The 22,105-nt window shown below is 36.7% G+C and overlaps 1 protein-coding gene across 2 annotated transcripts in view; it reads right to left on the minus strand.

The window, feature by feature from the left end:
- Window positions 1-1,063: 1,063 nt before the first annotated feature.
- Window positions 1,064-22,105, minus strand: part of LOC126957049 (39S ribosomal protein L10, mitochondrial-like) — a 49,814-nt gene continuing 28,772 nt past the window's right edge. The window contains exon 3 of one of the 2 annotated variants that reach the window (XM_050794419.1): window positions 1,064-3,303. In XM_050794419.1, the coding sequence (XP_050650376.1) occupies window positions 2,308-3,303 (996 nt within the window). In that variant the 3' untranslated portion in view covers window positions 1,064-2,307. Of the gene's footprint in view, window positions 3,361-22,105 lie in introns of those variants that run through there. The other variant, XM_050794418.1, reaches the window with a different exon arrangement.

Genomic DNA, 22,105 nt, shown 5'->3' on the forward strand with positions numbered 1-22,105 from the left:
CTTTTCTGTCCATTTATCTTTGTTTCTCTAATTTCTCGTTTTCTTGGACTCTCTTCCATTAAATTTTTGTTAGGGCCCTTCCATCACTCTGACTTGTTGATATATTGTTTTTTCCTTGTCCCTCATCCCCAATTGCCTTCTCCAACTTCTCCCATTGCTTCCTTTCAAATCTCATTTTTCTCAATTTCAAGACCATTGACAGATCAGCATGAGAAACAGCAGACATAGTTTATTTTCATGATATTCCCTTCAGAATCTCACTAGAATAAATGTTTTTGTGGTATTTATGACAAAACACCTCAACCTACCTGCACATACAAATCAGAGTTTATCAGATCTCTCAATATGTAAACAGAGGCTCTTCAGTGATCAAAAGGGACCAAAAAAAAGACCTCCTCCATGCTGTTCTGTCTTTGTGGCAGTGTGTGTGCTGACTACAGTCTGAGGTACAGGGCAAAACAGCAAGTTAATTAGATAAACTCTTTCTTTGACTCATTGGCAAGATCTTCTATCAGGGAAATCCACCCTGACAGAAGCCATGAAATCTTCACAATTTATGTTCTTCTGCCATGGCTTCAGCCAGTCCCTCCATTCGGGGTCCCTGACTTCCCGCAATAATCTTCTCTTTCTTTTTAATCAATAGTCTAAATGCTAACTTATTCGCCTTAACCTTTCCTCCCAAATGATAATCACTGAGCATAATGTGCGTATGCAAAATAGTCACAAGGAGACGTTCAATCAAGGTGCCTGACAACTACTCTGATTACTACGTTTTTCACAACTGCCAAGAAGTTGGCTAAGTGCAGCCTGGACTTCTTTCCCAGTGTAGAAGAATATTGCTTACAGAAATGTGAATGATTCTGGTGATTACTCGTAAACGTCAGCAGATGGCACAGAGATGGCTCCACGATGGATGCACTTGTCTCCTTAGGCAACCTTGAAGTTACAGAAAAGTTACATCAATGCTGACTTTACACTCTTTGGAACTAAACAGAGTATGAATTAATTTAATTTACTTTAAGTTAGGTATTTTCTAATGATGAAATATTCCCAGGTGTTGTAAGTAAACCTGCAATTTAATATCCTCCAATGAACAATCTTCTCAAGGTGGCGACATTTCCAGAATTTGCAGTAGTTCCATTTCTGTGGCAAGCAGCTGTTTGCTATGATTTGTGGACAGTGGTCAATTAATAAAAAGTTAGTCTACACAACAAGAAACTTTAATATACACATCTTACACTGAAATATAACCCCCAATTAAGAGTTTATACCTTATTTGCTCTTTTAGACATAACTTGTTTCAAGTGTCAAACAAGTAACTTTGTTGTTGTTGTTGTTGTTTGGTTTTTTGTTTGTTTGTTTGTTTGTTTTCTGAGTTAAGCATCCAATCTCCTTTGTTAGGAATTTCTGGTTCAGGAGACTTGCATGAGGCCTCCTACTCTAAAGCCCTCAGAATCCCCCATTAACTGAGAATCCTAGTTTCCCCCCAGCCCTTTGGTTCAGAACCACCAGAGAAATGTTAGCTAGTGGGCACAGCTGTCAGCTGCCTTTCACAGGGCAAGCATGCGAGGGATGCCATTTGTGGGAACAGGTACAGGGGAAGAGGATTTTCCTAGGATGGGAAGTGAGAGTGAGGAAAGTCAGAAGACAGAGAAGTCCCTGAGAATAAATATACAGGAAGGACAACCATGTAAACCACAAAATAGAGAAAGTAGAATGCATTTTGTTTTATCATAAAGCAGTGCTCCCAAACTTTCCATAGCATGGCACACCCCGAGGGTGGAGAACTAACATCTGGGCACACCTGGATGGTGGATGGGACCCACTTCTGGGTAACCTGATGAGGAAGCTCTAGTGTAGACATTCAGGATGCGGTCTTCAGAGCAGAGAGGGCCTCGTTTAAGTCTCTGTTCTGCCACTTACTAACTGCATGACCTTGTGCAAGCTACTTCTCTGCTTCTTCTCTGTGAAATGGGTACAACCTGGTCAGGAATAAAGGAACTAACGCAGGTACAGTGCTCAGCACAAAGCCTGGCACACAGCAGGCTCTCACCAGGTACTATCCTCAGCACGACTGCTTGGTTGAGCTACTGTGGCAGTGGCAGTTTGTGCCCCAAGGGAGTGGGCTCAGAAGCCCTTGCAGCAAGGGGCAGTGACCAAGGAGGCAGGGGGTAATAGCCTTTATCTTTTCAGCCTCTCTGCCTTGGACCTTTGCTCCTATTGGGTCCCGAGTTAGGAAAACTAAGGACAAAACCAGTGACTGACAGCCTCCATTTGAAATGGAATCCTCTGCATCTCCAAGTGACCCTATACCTGATAATATGACTCCCCCAGTGTGGGAGTGATATTGTCCAGTGTTAGTAAAGCCCAGTGACAAACGCACTCCCCCACCCCAAGTTCTTCCACATCTCCCATGGTGGACAGCACAGCCAATCGGACAGTGTATTTATGGGCAGGGCTGGCTAAACAGGCTGGGTAAGAGTCCGGAACAGGGTCAGGATGATCTGGCTTCCCATTGACTGACAAAACAGAATCCTTCTCGCGTTGCTGTCTGATGTACTGGTTCAACAGGGTGGTCAGCTGCAGGGGCTGGTGCTGGAGCAGGGAGTGGGTCTGGGCGGTGAGGCGGATGAGGCCTACTACAAGCTCCCCCCGTGCCAGGGGCAGGCTGGGGAGATTGGAGTAGTTGATAACGCCCTGCCTGCTGAGGATGGTGTCACTGATGCAGCGACCTAGCAGCGGCAGGAATGACACAGTCCTTAAGATCCAGACCATCTCCTTGACCCTGGGTTCTTCACTGACCAGCAGCACGTTGTGCCCCACAGAAAGGGGCAGCAGATTTTGGCACTTGGAATCCTCCAGGAAGGGCTTCGGTACCTGGTTGGGGAAGACCTTCATCAGGATCTTGCGTTTCCGCAGCTGGTGTCGCATAAGAAGCTTGTCCTCTGCGCTCGGAGCCACCTTCTGGCAAACAGTTATCATTTGGTTGTCCTGGGAAACTGCTGCTACCTCCCGGTGGAGAAGCCTGATGAGGCCCGTCTCCTGAAATTGGAAAGCAATAACCAAGGGTACATCAGCTGTCACTTCTCCTGGCAACCTTTCTCCCTCTGTGGTAAGTTCTAGGGCTACCAGTGATGCCTCCTGTTGGGGGCCGGGAGGAGATGGCAGACATGTTGGGTTGACGGCTGGTGTCTGGGGGATATATTCAGTCACAGCAATCAGCTTCTGTTGCCGAAAATGCATCACACGATGGTGACAGGTAACAGCCTTGGAGCCATAGCAGACAGTCTGGAGGGCAGGCAGCTGGCCCGCCTGGGGCAGGAGACCCCCTCGCAGCATCACCACCATAGCCGCAGCCATCTCCACCTCAAGAATGGACAGAACAGTAACTTTTTAAAAAGTAAATATTTAAGGGCCAGTAGGATCCACATATCTTCTATATGGATTTATCTAATGTCAATAATGTACATTTCTTTGCATCTTAGGAAGTAGTATTCTCATGCTGAATCCCAATAAGCCTCCATGGTAATCACATAAGTTATCAATAATTTCAATTCTATGGGGATTTTTTTTTAGCTTAGTTAACTCAAATGTAAATCCCCATATTAAACATTCTCAAACACTTTGTTCTCTAGCTTTATCACTTGAAGAAGTTGTAACATGCTCTAAATTATAGTGAAATACAATTTGCTAAGAGTGGCATTTTTAGCACGACTTTTATAGAGCACTTGGTGCAGGAATCAAAATTATTAGCAGTGCCTTTTTTGCTTGTTTTAAGAGACTTCTCACTTTTGGCTGATGGCTACATCTCTAAATAGATTTTACACTCTCTGCTCAGAGATGGAAAAGTACATACAGCTCTCTTCACATTCAAATAACAATCTCTTCACTTATCACCACCAAAGTCCAATACCCATCCCAGAACCTATCAAATTAATTACCAAAGCTTTTCTGCTCTCAGGTCCTCACAGATAAAGCATGCCTGTGAGAGCATTTTACACATTTTATCCCACTATTCCACAGTATAGTCTTACATTCCAGAATGTACCTAAATGGACTTAAAAGGTCCTCTCCTGTGATCCTGTGAATTAATCATAATGACTGCCCTGGGGAAAAAAGAGAGTCCTCAATAGGAGAGATCCAAAAAGAACTGCTGCTTGGTAAAAGCTCCAGGTTAGGGATATGTCATCATTTAGCTATGGGGAGTTTAATTTATTAGAGTTCAAAAACAAGAAAGGGGTTATCCACAAAACCCCGTTCAAGATAGCAAAAATTTAAGAAGAAAGTCAGATCAAGGGACACACTGGCACCAAAGTTAAGCAGAGTCTTAGAAAGTAGCCAATATCTGAGGTCAGAAACCAGGTCATAAAGCAAGGGTATCAACAATGGGCACAGTGGAAAATCAGCTCAGAGAACACCTGCTTACCAGGTGTCATTCATTCCCACAGGTTTTTAAAAACCTACCATGGCCACAGTGTCTGGCAGGGAATATTAAGAGACTGTTAACAAAGTAGGCAGAAAACACAATTTTATTTTTTCTGAAGAATTTAAGTATTTACATATATGTGTTAATGGCACATATTAAAGAGAATAGCAAAAGAAAGCTGAGGAAAATTCAAAAGTAAGAACAAACCCATGAACAAATTCATGAATAATAATCAGAGTTGAGAAAACAGTCTGGGCCAAAGTTGAGGTGAAGGAAAACAATACTTAAAACATGTTCTTTATTGTTTAGTTGGCAAAAAGTAGACCCATTTCAGAAGAGGTAGAGAAGGAAAAAAAGTGTATTATTGGGAGGATGTGAAGGCACCGAATGAAAACGTAAAATGCTATTTTTGTTGCTAAAACTAGTTGAAAGCAATTCATATGACTATACAGAATATTAAAACCTAACACACTGTAATAGCCTTGATTTTTAAGATTTGTTAGGCAGGCATGTAAAGGTAAATATATATACAAAATAGAAGCCATTGAGCATTGAAAGAATACATAGTCATTGAACCTAGTTCTAAAATCCTAAGGTGAAAAATTGATTTTCACATATACATATCCAAATGTACTTGTTTTTAAACCTGAACTTGCTTTTAAATTATACAAGTAAACACTTTGCCACAAAAAGTCACTTGAAAGTACACAGCCCTTTTGTCAGGATTTTTACAACCCACAGCATCGTTACAGAATGAATGTGGATGGATACCATGAAAATAATTTCTATCTTTGATTATTATACTCAGCTATGATTTTTACAAAAATGACTAAGGACTTTGTGCAATAGCTGATTAACTCTACTAAATTAGATAACTTGTTGTATTTACAATAATTTTAAGTCTCTGTGCATATCATAATTTGAATAGTTAACACCAAATCCCAAGATAATAGTCCATTTTCTATAAATAATTACACTAAATAAAATTACAAATTTTGGTAATGGCACTTCTTCTTAATCATAAACTATCTCCCTCATGTCCAGTTAATTCTATATTTCATTTAGTTACAAAACATATTAAGGGACTGTAAAAGAGAGTCTGTTGTGAAGTGCACTGATGATAGAATGTTTCAATAATGCAAAAAATAGAAGCTGAAACAAGTTTTAAGCTACCCTAAAATAAATAAGAAACTGTTTGACACAATTTTGTAAAAGTGCTAAAGACACCTGGCTAGCTTCCATATAAATCTGTACTGGATAAATCTTGAAGCATTCTACAGCTTATCCACAATACCTCTCCCTTTTATCTTAGTGAAAAAATTAGCCCTGCCAACTTGGCTATAAAAGACTAACTGGACTTTAAAGATGCTTCAGAACTCAAATATATTTCTAGTTCTTATAATACATAGTCTTAAAATAAACTCCACTTTCTTACTCTTGTGTGAGAGAATCTCTGGTCTTTTGTTTCAAAAGGCCTTTGAGCTAGCTAGAAGAAATCTTGTATCTAGGGAAAAAAGGATGATAATTACCATAAGGAAAACAACTGAAGGTATAAAACTCACTGCTATAGTAGATACACAAATGAGAAAAAGAAAAGAATCAAACTTTATCAATACAGAAACACACCAAACCACAAAAATAAACAACAAAAAGAAGAATAAAGTAACAAATAATATTCAAAACAACCAGAAAAAAAAAAAAAACAACTAAAGAAACACTGCCTGCAGAAAACATACACCTGGAATGTCACACACAGACTTAAAGGGATGGGAAAAGATATTCTATGCAAATGTATACCAAAATCAAAGAGAAGTAGCTATATTTATATGAGATAAAATAGAGTCTAAGTCAGAAACTGTAGAAAAGAGACAAAGATCATTATATAATGATAAAAGGATGAATTCATCAAGACACTATAACAATTATAAATATATATGCCCCCAACGATGAAGCACCCAGACACATGAAGCAAATATTGATAGATCTAAAGGGGGAGATAGGCCTTAATATAATAATAGAAAGGGACTTCAACATTGCACTCTCATTATTCGAAAGGCCATCTGGACAGAAAATCAACAAAGAAACCCTAGATTTGAACTCCTCTATAGAACAAATGGACCTAACAGACATTTATAGAACATTTCATTCACTTCGGGCAGAATTCACACTCCTCTCATCAGCACATAAAACATTCTCCAGGATAGACTATATGTAAGGCCAAAAGTCTCAACAAGTTTACAAAAATTAAATCATGTTAAGCAGTTTTTCTGGCCTCAAGGGAATAAAACTAAAAATCAATAACAAGAAGACCTTTAGAAACCACAAATACATGGAAATTAAACAACATGCTCCTGTATAGCCAATGTGCCATTTAAACTTTTTGAAACAAATAAAAATATAAATACAACATTCCTATGGGATATAGGAAACGCAGATAAGAGGGAAGTTTATAATACTAAATTTCTGTATCAAAAAAGTAGAAAACTTTTTTAAAACATCTTAATAATGTATCTCAAGGAATTAGAAAAGCAAGAACAAAACAAATCCAAAACTACTAGAAGGATAAAAATAATAAAGATAAGAGGAGAAATAAATAAAATTGAAGTTAAATATATAATACAAAAGATCAACAAAATTAAAATTAGTTTTTTGAAAAGATAAGCAAAATTAAAATAGAGACTAAAAAATACTAAATAGGAAATGTAAAGTCAGTTTTGTTTTTAAAATCATTATTAACAATTTATTTTGTATCCCTCCATAAAGAATACATATACAAGCATACATAAGCAATATTTCCTTTCTTGTCTTCATTTTTTGTAAACAAATGATATTATACTGAATATGTTATTCTATAACTTCCTTTCTTCACTCAATGAACGTTGCAACATAGCATCACAAAAATATATACCTAATTATCCTGAATACCTGCATGGTACTACATTACATGGACATTTCAAAATTGATTTTTACCAGAGTAAAGTTAATTTTTTGAAAAATTAAGCAATATTGACAAATCATTCTCTAGACTAAAAAACAAGACAAGAACCAAATAAATAAAATCAGAAACAAAAAAGACATTACAACTGATGACACAATAATACAAAGGATTTTTAGAGACTATTATGAACAACTATACATCAAAAATTGGAAAATCTAGAGAAAATTAATAAATTCCTGGACACATGCAATACATCAAAATTAAATAAGAAAGAACGAGACTCCTGAACAGATCAATAACAAGTAATGAGGTTAAAGCAGTAATGAAGTCTTCCAACAAAGACCACGACTGGATGGCTTCTCTGCTGCTGAATTCTACCATATATTTTTTAAAGAACTAATGCTAATTCTCAAATTATTCCAAAAAATTGGAAGGAAGAGAATTCTTTCAAACTCATTTTAAAATGTCACTTTTACCCTGATACCAAGGCCGGACAAGGACGCTATAAGGAAACAAAATTATAGGACTATATCTTTGATGAACATAGATGCAAAAATCCTCAAAAAAACACTCAAACCAAATCCAACAGCACAATGAAAAGAACATTTACCCTGATAAAATGTGGTTCATCCCAGGGTTTCAAGTATAGTTCATCATAAACAAATCTATAAATATGATATATGCCATTAACAGAATAAAGGACAAAAGCCATATGATTATTTCAATAGCTGCAGAAAAGGATTTGACATAATTCAACATTTTTATAATGAAAATTCCCAAAAAAATAAGTATAGAAGGGGTATACCTCAACCAAATGGACACTATACATGACAAACATCCAATTTATATAGCACTTCATGAGAAAAAGTTGAAACTTTTTCTAATATCTAGAAAAGAGAAGGATGCTAATTCTTGCCTCTTCTATTCAACATACCAGAAGTCCTGACCGGAAGTGTTAGGTAAGAGAAATTAAGAAAAGGCCTACAATTTGGAAAAAAGTGGTTAAATTGTCCCTATGGGCAGATGATATGATCTAATATGTAGAAAACCCCAGAGATGCCACCAAAAACTGTGAGAACTAATAAACAACTTGCAGGATACAAAAGCAACATACAAAAATCAGCAGCATTTTAAAACCATAACAGCAAACTATCTGAAAAAAATAAGGAAAACATCACATTTATAACATTTACAAAAAAAAAAAAAAAAAACACCTAAGAATGGATTTAACAAAGGACATAAATGGTCTCTACAAGGAAAATTACAAATGTTGATAAGAGGTATTGAAAGGGATGCTAACAAATTGAAAGATATCACTGCTAATAAACAGGCAGAATTAATATTGTTAAAATAGCCATACTACCTAAAGCAATTTACAGATTCGATGCAATTCCTATCAAAAATACCAATGACATTTTTCTTCTTCTTATCTTTTTTTTTTTTTTTTTTTTTTTTTTTTGATTTGGAGTCTCTTTCTGTCACCCAGGCTGGAGTGCAGTAGCACAATCTCAGCTCACTGCAACCTCCACCTCCTGGATTCAAGTGATTCTCTTGTATCAGCCTCCCAAATAGCTGGGATTACAGGCACATGCCACCACACCTGGCTAATTTTTGTATTTTTAGTAGAGATGGGGTTTCACCATTTAGTCAGGCTGGTTTTGAACTTCTGACCTCAGGTGATTCACCCACCTCAGCTTCCCAAAGTGCTGGGATTACAGGTGTGAGCCACCACGCCAGGCTCACCAATGACATTTTTCATAGTAATTGAAAAAACAATTCTAAAATTTATATGGAACCAAAAAAGAATCTGAATAGTCAAAGTTATTGTGAGCAAAAGAACAAAGCTGGGAGTATCAACTAACTGAATTACAAGGCTATACTAACCGAAACAGCACAGTACTGCTATAAAAACAACCACATAGACCAATGGAAGAGAATAGAGAACCAAAACATAAATATAGATTTACAGCCAACTGATTTTCATCAAAGACTCCAAGAACATATACTGTGAAAAGAATATCCTCTTTAATAGATGGTGCTGGAAAAGTGAAGATCCCTATACAGAAGAATGAAACTAGATCCCTATCTCTCAGCATATACAAAAACCAACTCAAAATGGATTAAAGACTTAAACATAAGATCTAAAATGGTAAAAATTCTAGAAGAAAACATATGAGAAACACTCCAGGACATTAATATAGGCAAAGATCTTTTGGCTAAGACCTCAAAAGCACAGCAAACGAAAACAAAAAAGAGAAAAATGAGACTATATTAACCTAAAAGGCTTTTACTCAGCAAAGGAAACAATCAACAGAATATAGAAACAACCTATGGAAAGGGAGAAAATATTCACAAAGTACACATCTAATAAAGGATTGATATTAAAAATGTATAAGAAACATAAAAACTTAATACGAAGAGAACAAATAATCTGAATTAAAAATGGGCAAAGAGGCTGTGTAGAGTGACTCAAGTCTATAATTCCAGCTTTTTGGGCCAAGGAGGGAGGATCACTTGAGTCTAGATTTTCAAGACTAGTCAGGGCAAAAGAGTAAGATCTTATCTCTACAAAATTAAAAAATTAGCCAGGTGTGGTGGTGTGTGCCTGTAGTCCCAGCTACTCAGGAGGCTAAGGTGGGAGGATCACTTCAGCTCAGAGCAAGGCATCAGTGAGCCGTGCTTGCACCACTGCACCTCAGCCACAGCAAAACAAAAACAAAAACAAAAACAAACAAACAAAAAATACTGAAACCCTGTCTTAAAAATACAAAATGAACAAAGAAACAGAATAGACAATTATCAAAAGAAGATATACAAATGGCTGACAGATATATTAAAAAATCCTCAACACTTATCATCAAGAAAATGCAAATGAAAACTACAATGAGATATTACCTTACACCTGTTAGAATGGCTATTAACAGACAAAAGATAACAAGTGCTGATGAACATGTGGATAAAGGGAACCCTTGCAAACTATTGGTAGGAATGTAAATTTGTGTAGCCATTATAGAAAACAGTATGGAGTTTCCTTAAAAAAACAAAAATAGAATCACCATATGATCAAGCAATTCAACTACTGGATATATATCCAAAAAGAGGAAGTCAGTTTGTCAAAGGGATAGCTGCACTCTCATGTTTATTACAGCATTATCCAAAATATTACTTTCAGTGGCAAAAAACACAATTATTTTTGCACCAACCTGACAGCTAAGATATGAAATCCATCTAAGTGTCCATCAACAGATAAATGAATAAAGAAAATATAGTATATACATACACTAGTCAGTGATTAAAAAAAAAAAGGAAATCTTGTCATTTGCAGCAACATGAATGAGCCTAGAGGACATTATGTTAAGTGAAATAAGCCAGGCACAGAAAAGAAATACTGCATGATCTCACTTATACGTGGAATCTAAACGAGTTGATCTAATAAAGTAGAGGGTAGATTGGTGGTTACTAGATGCTGTTGCAATGGTGGAGGTGTGGTGTATGGGAAGTGTTGGTCAAAAGATACAAAATTTCAGTTAGCTATGATGAATAATTTTAAGAGCTCTATTGTAACACATGGTGACTAGTTAATAACAATGTATTGTATTCTTGAAAAATTCTGATACTAGATTATAAGTGCTGTTACCACAAAAAATGGTAACTTTGTGAGGTAATTCATATGTTAATTAGCTAGATTTAGCAATTCCACAATGTATACATCTCAGAACACCATGTTGTACATAATAAATACATACAACTTTATGTCAATTTAAAATAAAATTAAAATTGTTTTAAAAGCATTTGACAAAGTTCAACAATCTTTCATGACAAAAACACTCAACAAAGTAGGGATAAAAGGAAACTACCTTAACATAATAAAAATAAATTTTGAAAAGCCCACAGCTAAGGTCATAGTCAGTGGTGAAAGACTGAAACTTTTCCTCTAAGATCAGGAAGAAAGCAAGAATGTCCATTCTTATTACTGCTGTTCAACATAGTACTAAAAGTCCCAGCCAGAGCAATTGGGAAAAAATATAAAATAAAAAAGAAATAAAATAAAATGCATACAAATTGGAAAGAAAGAAGTAAAATTTTCTCTGTTCACTGATGATCTTTTATGGAGAAAACTCTATAAAGATTCCACAAACAAAAAAAGTTAAAACTAACAAATGCTTTCAGCAAATTTGTAGCATACAAAATCAACTTATAAAAATCACTTGCATTTCTATGTATTAATAATGAATACATTGAAAATAAAATTAAGAAAATCCCATTTACTATAGCACCCAAAAGGATAAAATACATAAGAATAAGTTTAACCAAGGAGGTTTAAAACAGACACCAAAAACTACAAAATATTGCTTAAAGAAAATACACACAAATAGAAAGATACCTCATGCTCATAGATTGGAAGACTTAATATTGTTAAAATGTCCATATTACCCAAAGTGATCTACGAATTTAATGCAATTCCTATCAAAATTGCCATGGCATATTTTACAGACGTATTACAGACAAAAAATTCTGAAATTCATGTGGAATCTCAAGGGAACCCAAATAGCCAAAACAATCCTAAGAAAGGAAAGAAGATTGGAGGCATCACACTTCCTGATTTCAAAATTATTACAAAGCAACAGTAATCAAAACAGTATGTTATGGCCATAAGAAAGGCATATAAACCAATGAAACAGAACAGAGTCCAGAATAAACCCACATGTAAATGATCCAGTGGTCTTTGACAAGGGTGCCTAGAATATACAATGGAAAAAGGATAATCTCTGCAACAAATGGTATTGAAACAATAGGATAGTGACATGCAAATGAATGAAGTTGGACCCTTACCTTACAGCATATATAAAAATTAACTCAAAATGAATTAAAGACCTAAACATAAGACCTAACACTGTAAAACTCCCAAAAGATAACATAGGGTAAATGCTACAGGATATTGAATTTGGCAACGATTTCTTAGATATGACAGCAAAGCACAGACAAAAAAGCAAAATAGACAAACAGGACTATGTCACAATTTAAAACAACTTCTCATCAAAACAATAATCAACAGATAGAAAAGGAAAGATATGGAATAGGAGAAAATATTCACAGATTGTATTTCTGAAAAGGGGTTAATAACCAGAATATATAAACAACTTCTACAACTCAACAACCAAAAAACCAAATAACCTGATTTAAAAATTGGTAAATAACTTGAATAGACAATTCTCCAAATGGCCAACTAGAATATGAAAAGATCAATAATCGCAAGAGAAATGCACATTAAAACCACAGTGAAATACGCTCACCCGCGATTAGGATGGGTATTATCAAAAGAATGAAAAAAAAAAAAGGGTTTGTGAGGATGTGGAGAAATGGAACACCTTTGCAATTTGAGTAGGATTGTAAAACAATGCAGCCACTGTGGCAAGAAGTATGAAGGTTCCTCAAAAAATTAAAAATAATTTATAATACAGCAATCCCACGTTTGGGTATATATCCAAAAGAAATCAATGCAGGATCTCAAAGAGATCTCTGCACACTTATGTTCATAGCAGCATTATTTACAATAGCTAAGAGGTAGAAGCAATCCAAATGTCCATTAAAAGATGACTGGATCAAGATAATGTGGTATATATACACATAAAATGAACTATTATGCCATTTTTAATAATTTCAACCTTTAGGTTCAGGGTGTGTATGTGCAGGTTTGTTACATGAGTATATTGTGTGATGCTGAGATTTGAGGTATGAATAATTCCATCACTTAGGTAGTGAGCATAGTACAAAATTGTTTTTTGACTCTTTCCCCCTCTCTCCTCTAATAGTTCCCAGTGTCTATTGTGGCCATCTTTATGTCCATGAGTACCCAATGTTTTGCTCCACTTATAAGTGAGAAAACCAAATGTAGTATTTGTTTTTCTGTTCCTGAGTTAATTCACTTAGGATAATGGCCTCCAGCTGCATCCATATTGATGCAAAGACATGATTTCATTCTTTTTAGTGGCTTCGTAGTGTTCAATGGTGTATTTGTGCCAATTTTTCTTTATCCAGTCCACCACTGATGCACATCTGGGCTAATTTTTTGTCTTTGCTACTACAAATTGTGCTTCAGGAACATACAAGTGCATGTGTCTTTTTGGTAGAATAATTTATATTCCTTTGGTATATACCCAGTAATGGGTTTTCTGTGTTCAATGGTTGTTCTGTTTTAAGTGCTTTGAAAAATCTCCAAACTGCTTTCCACAGTGGTTGAACTAATTTACCTTCCCACCAACAGTATATAAGCATTCCCTTTTCTCCACAACCTCATCAGCATCTGTTATTTTATGACTTTTTAATAATAGCCATACTGACTGGTGTGAGATAGTATCTCATTGTGGCTTTGATGTACATTTCTCTGATGATTAGTGATGTTGAGCATTTTACATGTTTGTTGGCCACATGTACATCTTCTTTTGAGAAGTGTCCATTCATGTCTTTTTTCCATTTTTTTAATGGGGTTATTTGGTTTTTTGCTTGCTCAATTGCTTAAGTTCTTTATATATTATCTGAAATGCCTTTGAGGCCTTTCCCCCATTGTCTTAACTACTTGACTCCTTTTTACTCATGCAAATTTTTGCTTGAATGCCTCCCATGAAAATGGGTTTTTCTACCACAGGGCCAGGCTGCAAATTTTTTACACTTTTACATTCTGTGTCCCTTTTAAGTATCAGTTCCAACTTCAGGTCATTTATTTGCTAACACATATAAGAACAGGCTTTTGGAAGCAGCCAGGCTATTTCTGGAATGCTTTGTTGCTTAGAAATTCCTTCCACCAGATAACCTAAATCATCACTATTAAGTTCAAAGTTCCACAGATCCCTAGGACAGAGGCAAAATGCAGCCAAGTTTTTGCTAAGCATAACAAAAGTAATCTTATTCTAGTTCCCAACAAGTTCCTCATTTCCATCTGAGACTTCATCAGCCTGGACTTCATCGTACATTTGATTATCAGCATTTTGGTTATGAACATTCAGCTAGTCCCTAGAAAGTTTCAAACTTTCCCTCATCTATCTTCTTCTGAGTCCCCAAATTCTTCCAACCTCTGCCCGTTACCCAGTTCCAAAGTCACTTTCACATTTTCAGGTATATCTATAGCAATGCCCCACTTCTGAGTACCAATTTTCTGTATTAGTCTGACCTCAGGTTGCTATAAAAATTCCTATAAAATTTTTCTGTATTAGTCTGTGTTCACATTGCTTCCTGAGATTGGGTAATTTATAAAGAAAATAGGTTTAATTGGCTCCCAATTATGCAGCCTGTACAGGAAGCATGATGCTGGCATTTGCTTGCCTTCTAGGGAGGCCTCAGGAAACTTACAATCATGGTGGAAGGGAAAATGGAGCAGACATTTCACATTTCACATGGCTGGAGCAGAAGGAAGAGAGAGTGAGGAGGGAGTTGCTGCATAGTTTTATAGAACCAGATCTCATGAGAACTCAGTATCATGAGAACAGCATCAAGGGGATGGTGCTAAACTATTCTGTGAAATCCACCCCCATGATCCAACCACCTCCCACCAGACCCCACTTCCAATATTGGAGCCTATAATTCAACATGAGATTTGGTGGGGACACAGATCTAAACCATATCATACGTTCATCAGGAATGTTGGCTTGAAATTTTCTTTTTTTGTTGTGTGTTTGCCAGATTTTGATATCAGAATGATACTGGTTTATAGAATGAGTTAGGGAGGAGTCCTTCTTCCTTGATTTTTGGGAATAGTAAGTAGGATTCATATCATCTCCTCTTTGTATGTTTGGTAGAATTGGGCTGTGAATCCATCTTGTCCAGGGCTTTATTTGGTTGGTATAATTTTTATTACTGATTTAATTTCATTACTCATTATTGACATGTTCAGGATTCTTGTTTCTTCCTGGTTTAGTCTTAGGAAGTTGTATGTTTCTAGGAATTTTCTATTTCTGTGGGATCAGTTGTAATACTACCTTTGACATTTCTGATTATGCCTATTTGGATCTTCTCTCTTTTTTTCTTTGTTAACATATCTAGCAGTATATCAACCTTGTTTATCCTCTCAAAAACCAACTTTTGGTTTATTGATTCTGTGTGTAGATTTTTGGGTCTCAATTTCATTCAGTTCTCTGATTTTAGTTGTTTTTCTTCTGCTAGCTTTGTGGTTTGTCCTTTTTTCTATTTCTATTAGGTGTGATGTTAGATTCTTAATTTGAGATCTTTGTAAGTTTTTGAGGTAGGCATTTGGTGCAGTAAACTTTTAACACTTCCTTCACAGCATCCCAGAGATTTTGGTATGTTGGGTCTTTATTTTCATTTATTTCAAAGAATTTTTTAAATTTCTGCCTTAATTTCATTGCTTACCCAAAATTAACTCAGGAGCAAGTTGTTTAATTTCCATGCAATAGTGTGGTTTTGAGGGATCTTCTTGGTATTTATTTCTATTTTTATTCCATTGTGATTGGAGAGTATGGTTGGAATGATTTCTTTTTCTTTTTTTTTTTTAAATTTATTGAGACTTGCTTTTGGCCAGCAAAAAGTGTTCTAATCTTGGAATATGTACCACATACAGATAAAAAGAATGTATACTCTGTGGTTGATGAGCGGAATATTCTATTAGATCTTTTAGGTTCAATTGGTCAAATGTCAAATTTAAGTCTAGAATTTACTTGCTAGTTTTCTGCCTTGATTATCTGTCCAATACTGTCAGTGAGGTGTTGAAGTCTCCTATTGAGTGGCAGTGTAAGTCTTTTGTAGATCTAGAAGTACTTGTTTTATTAATCTGGATGCTCCAATGTTGGTTGTGTATATATGTAAGATAGTTGTCTTCTTGTTGAATTGAACCCTGCATCATTATGTAATCTCCTTCTTTGTCTTTTTTACTGTTGTTAAAGTATGTTCTATCTGATACAAGAATAGCAACCTCATCTCTTTTTTTTGTTTTTGGTTTCAGCGATAGATCTTTCTCCAACTTTACTTTGAGTCTATGAATGTTGTCAGTGAGATAGGTCTTTTAAAGACAGCAGACAGATGGGTCCTGGTTTTTAATCCAAATTGTCACTTTGAGCCTTTTAAGTAGAACATTTAGACCATTTACATTCAAGGTTTATGTTGATATTAAGGTTTGATCCTATTGCAAAGTTGTTAGGTGGTTGATTTATAGGATCTATGGTCTATTTACTTAAGTGCAACTTTGTGGTAGCAGGTATTATACTTTTGATTCCATGTTTGGAACTCCCTTAAAGATCTCTCATAATGCTGGTGCAGTGGTAACAAATTCCCTTAACATTTGCTTGCCTGGAAAAGATTTTATTTCTCCTTCACTGATGAAGCTTAGTTTGGCAAGACATAAAATTATTGCTTGAAACTTCTTTTCTTTAATAATGTTGAAAGTAGGCCTCTAATCTCCCCTGGCTTGTAATATTTCTGCTGAGAAATCTGCTGTTGGCCTGATGGGCTTCCCATTGTACATGATCTGACTTTTTTCTCTAGCTGCTTTTAAGATTTTTTCTTTAGCATTGACCTTGGATAGGCTAGTGACTATATACTTTTATGATGTTTATATTGCAAATATTACATCATTTTTAAAAAGACAGAAATCTGATCACACGCTACAACATGGATGAATCTCAAGGGTATTATGTTAAGCACAAAGTTTATGGCAGATGATAGATGAACCTGACAGTGATAACTTAAGCATACCCTGAGAATGCCCACATATGACAGATGTATACATGGGCACTGTGAATTCAGACTTTTGAGCATGACCAACCTGGAGATTAATTCCTTATCTGTAAGAAACATCTGAGGCCCTTGCCCATCCCATGAAACACAGGCTGTACAGGTGATCAAGGCCCTTTGTTTGGATTAAATGAAGATTGTCAGGTGGAGGTAGTTGAGGGAAGGGTGATAAGTGAAAATGCTATATAACCTGCATGCTTTCTGAAAGCTGTGGCAGTTCTGTCCAGCCCCCTCTCACTGGACCAACCCTGTTTGTAAGTTCCAAAAAGCCCTATGTCTCATTTCTTATTTTTTTAATTGCTGGTGACGGATTTTTTTTTTTTTTTTTTTTTTTTAATTTATTTATTATTATTATACTTTAAGTTGTAGGGTACATGTGCATAACGTGCAGTTTTGTTACATATGTATACTTGTGCCATGTTGCTGTGCTGCACCCATCAACTCGTCATTTACATCAGGTATAACTCCCAATGCAATCCCTCCCCCCTCCCCCCTCCCCCCTCCCCATGATAGGCCCCCGGTGTGTGATGTTCCCCTTCCTGAGTCCGAGTGATCTCATTGTTCAGTTCCCACCTATGAGTGAGAACATGCGGTGTTTGGTTTTCTGTTCTTGTGATAGTTTGCTAAGAATGATGGATTCCAGCTGCATCCAAGTCCCTACAAAGGACTCAAACTCATCCTTTTTTATGGCTGCATAGTATTCCATGGTGTATATGTGCCACATTTTCTTAATCCAATCTGTCACTGATGGACATTTGGGTTGATTCCAAGTCTTTGCTATTGTGAATAGTGCTGCAATAAACATACGTGTGCATGTGTCTTTATAGCAGCATAATTTATAATCCTTTGGGTATATACCCAGTAATGGGATGGCTGGGTCATATGTTACATCTAGTTCTAGATCCTTGAGGAATCGCCATACTGTTTTCCATAATGGTTGAACTAGCTTACAATCCCACCAACAGTGTAAAAGTGTTCCTATTTCTCCACATCCTCTCCAGCACCTGTTGTTTCCTGACTTTTTAATGATTGCCATTCTAACTGGTGTGAGATGGTATCTCATTGTGGTTTTGATTTGCATTTCTCTGATGGCCAGTGATGATGAGCATTTTTTCATGTGTCTGTTGGCTGTATGAATGTCTTCTTTTGAGAAATGTCTGTTCATGTCCTTTGCCCACTTTTTGATGGGGTTGTTTGTTTTTTTCTTGTAAATTTGTTTGAGTTCTTTGTAGGTTCTGGATATTAGCCCTTTGTCAGATGAGTAGATTGCAAAAATTTTCTCCCATTCTGTAGGTTGCCTGTTCACTCTGATGGTAGTGTCTTTTGCTGTGCAGAAGCTCTTTAGTTTAATGAGATCCCATTTGTCAATTTTGGCTTTTGCTGCCGTTGCTTTTGGTGTTTTAGACATGAAATCTTTGCCCATGCCTATGTCCTGAATGGTACTACCTAGGTTTTCCTCTAGGATTTTTATGGTATTAGGTCTAACATTTAAGTCTCTAATCCATCTTGAATTAATTTTCGTATAAGGAGTAAGGAAAGGATCCAGTTTCAGCTTTCTACTTATGGCTAGCCAATTTTCCCAGCACCATTTATTAAATAGGGAATCCTTTCCCCATTTCTTGTTTCTCTCAGGTTTGTCAAAGATCAAATGGCTGTACATGTGTGGTATTATTTCTGAGGACTCTGTTCTGTTCCATTGGTCTATATCTCTGTTTTGGTACCAGTACCATGCTGTTTTGGTTACTGTAGCCTTGTAGTATAGTTTGAAGTCAGGTAGCGTGATGCCTCCAGCTTTGTTCTTTTGACTTAGGATTGTCTTGGAGATGCGGGCTCTTTTTTGGTTCCATATGAACTTTAAAGCAGTTTTTTCCAATTCTGTGAAGAAACTCATTGGTAGCTTGATGGGGATGGCATTGAATCTATAAATTACCTTGGGCAGTATGGCCATTTTCACGATATTGATTCTTCCTATCCATGAGCATGGTATGTTCTTCCATTTGTTTGTGTCCTCTTTGATTTCACTGAGCAGTGGTTTGTAGTTCTCCTTGAAGAGGTCCTTTACATCCCTTGTAAGTTGGATTCCTAGGTATTTGATTCTCTTGAAGCAATTGTGAATGGAAGTTCATTCCTGATTTGGCTCTCTCTGTTTGTCTGTTACTGGTGTATAAGAATGCTTGTGATTTTTGCACATTAATTTTGTATCCTGAGACTTTGCTGAAGTTGCTTATCAGCTTAAGGAGATTTTGGGCTGAGACAATGGGGTTTTCTAAATATACAATCATGTCATCTGCAAACAGGGACAATTTGACTTCTTCTTTTCCTAACTGAATACCCTTGATTTCTTTTTCTTGCCTGATTGCCCTAGCCAGAACTTCCAACACTATGTTGAATAGGAGTGGTGAGAGAGGGCATCCCTGTCTTGTGCCAGTTTTCAAAGGGAATTTTTCCAGTTTTTGCCCATTCAGTATGATATTGGCTGTGGGTTTGTCATAAATAGCTCTTATTATTTTGAGGTACGTTCCATCAATACCGAATTTATTGAGCGTTTTTAGCATGAAGGGCTGTTGAATTTTGTCAAAAGCCTTTTCTGCATCTATTGAGATAATCATGTGGTTCTTGTCTTTGGTTCTGTTTATATACTGGATTATGTTTATTGATTTGCGAATGTTGAACCAGCCTTGCATCCCAGGGATGAAGCCCACTTGATCATGGTGGATAAGCTTTTTGATGTGTTGCTGAATCCGGTTTGCCAGTATTTTATTGAGGATTTTTGCATCGATGTTCATCAGAGATATTGGTCTAAAATTCTCTTTTTTTGTTGTGTCCTTGCCAGGCTTTGGTATCAGGATGATATTGGCCTCATAAAATGAGTTAGGGAGGATTCCCTCTTTTTCTATTGATTGGAATAGTTTCAGAAGGAATGGTACCAACTCCTCCTTGTACCTCTGGTAGAATTCAGCTGTGAATCCATCTGGTCCTGGACTTTTTTTGGTTGGTAGGCTATTAATTGTTGCCTCAATTTCAGAGCCTGCTATTGGTCTATTCAGGGATTCAACTTCTTCCTGGTTTAGTCTTGGAAGAGTGTAAGTGTCCAGGAAATTATCCATTTCTTCTAGATTTTCCAGTTTATTTGCGTAGAGGTGTTTATAGTATTCTCTGATGGTAGTTTGTATTTCTGTGGGGTCAGTGGTGATATCCCCTTTATCATTTTTAATTGCGTCGATTTGATTCTTCTCTCTTTTCTTCTTTATTAGTCTGGCTAGTGGTCTATCAATTTTGTTGATCTTTTCAAAAAAACCAACTCCTGGATTCATTGATTTTTTGGAGGGTTTTTTGTGTCTCTATCTCCTTCAGTTCTGCTCTGATCTTAGTTATTTCTTGCCTTCTGCTAGCTTTCGAATGTGTTTGCTCTTGCTTCTCTAGTTCTTTTAATTGCGATGTTAGAGTGTCAATTTTAGATCTTTCCTGCTTTCTCTTGTGGGCATTTAGTGCTATAAATTTCCCTCTACACACTGCTTTAAATGTGTCCCAGAGATTCTGGTATGTTGTATCTTTGTTCTCATTGGTTTCAAAGAACATCTTTATTTCTGCCTTCATTTCGTTATGTACCCAGTAGTCATTCAGGAGCAGGTTGTTCAGTTTCCATGTAGTTGAGCGGTTTTGAGTGAGTTTCTTAGTCCTGAGTTCTAGTTTGATTGCACTGTGGTCTGAGAGACAGTTTGTTATAATTTCTGTTCTTGTACATTTGCTGAGGAGTGCTTTACTTCCAATTACGTGGTCAATTTTGGAGTAAGTATGATGTGGTGCTGAGAAGAATGTATATTCTGTTGATTTGGGGTGGAGAGTTCTATAGATGTCTATTAGGTCTGCTTGCTGCAGAGATGAGTTCAATTCCTGGATATCCTTGTTAACTTTCTGTCTCGTTGATCTGTCTAATGTTGACAGTGGAGTGTTGAAGTCTCCCATTATTATTGTATGGGCGTCTAAGTCTCTTTGTAAGTCTCTAAGGACTTGCTTTATGAATCTGGGTGCTCCTGTATTGGGTGCATATATATTTAGGAGAGTTAGCTCTTCCTGTTGAATTGATCCCTTTACCATTATGTAATGGCCTTCTTTGTCTCTTTTGATCTTTGATGGTTTAAAGTCTGTTTTATCAGAGACTAGTATTGCAACCCCTGCTTTTTTTTGTTCTCCATTTGCTTGGTAAATCTTCCTCCATCCCTTTATTTTGAGCCTATGTATGTCTCTGCGTGTGAGATGGGTCTCCTGAATACAGCAGACTGATGGGTCTTGACTCTTTATCCAGTTTGCCAGTCTGTGTCTTTTAATTGGAGCATTTAGTCCATTTACATTTAAGGTTAAGATTGTTATGTGTGAACTTGATCCTGCCATTATGATATTAACTGGTTATTTTGCTCATTAGTTGATGCAGTTTCTTCCTAGCCTCAATGGTCTTTACATTTTGGCATGTTTTTGCAATGGCTGGTACCGGTTGTTCCTTTCCATGTTTAGTGCTTCCTTCAGGGTCTCTTGTAAGGCAGGCCTAGTGGTGACAAAATCTCTAAGCATTTGCTTATCTGTAAAGGATTTTATTTCTCTTCACTTATGAAACTTAGTTTGGCTGGATATGAAATTCTGGGTTTAAAATTCTTTTCTTTAAGAATGTTGAATATTGGCCCCCACTCTCTTCTGGCTTGTAGAGTTTCTGCTGAGAGATCTGCTGTTAGTCTGATGGGCTTCCCTTTGTGGGTAACCCGACCTTTCTCTCTGGCTGCCCTTAAGATTTTTTCCTTCATTTCAACTTTGGTGAATCTGGCAATTATGTGTCTTGGAGTTGCTCTTCTCGAGGAGTATCTTTGTGGCGTTCTCTGTATTTCCTGGATTTGAATGTTGGCCTGCCCTACTAGGTTGGGGAAGTTCTCCTGGATGATATCCTGAAGAGTGTTTTCCAACTTGGTTCCATTTTCCCCCTCACTTTCAGGCACCCCAATCAGACGTAG

This window comes from Macaca thibetana, chromosome 6 (assembly GCF_024542745.1).
Source record: "Macaca thibetana thibetana isolate TM-01 chromosome 6, ASM2454274v1, whole genome shotgun sequence".
In the NCBI taxonomy this organism is placed as follows: Eukaryota; Metazoa; Chordata; class Mammalia; order Primates; family Cercopithecidae; genus Macaca; species Macaca thibetana.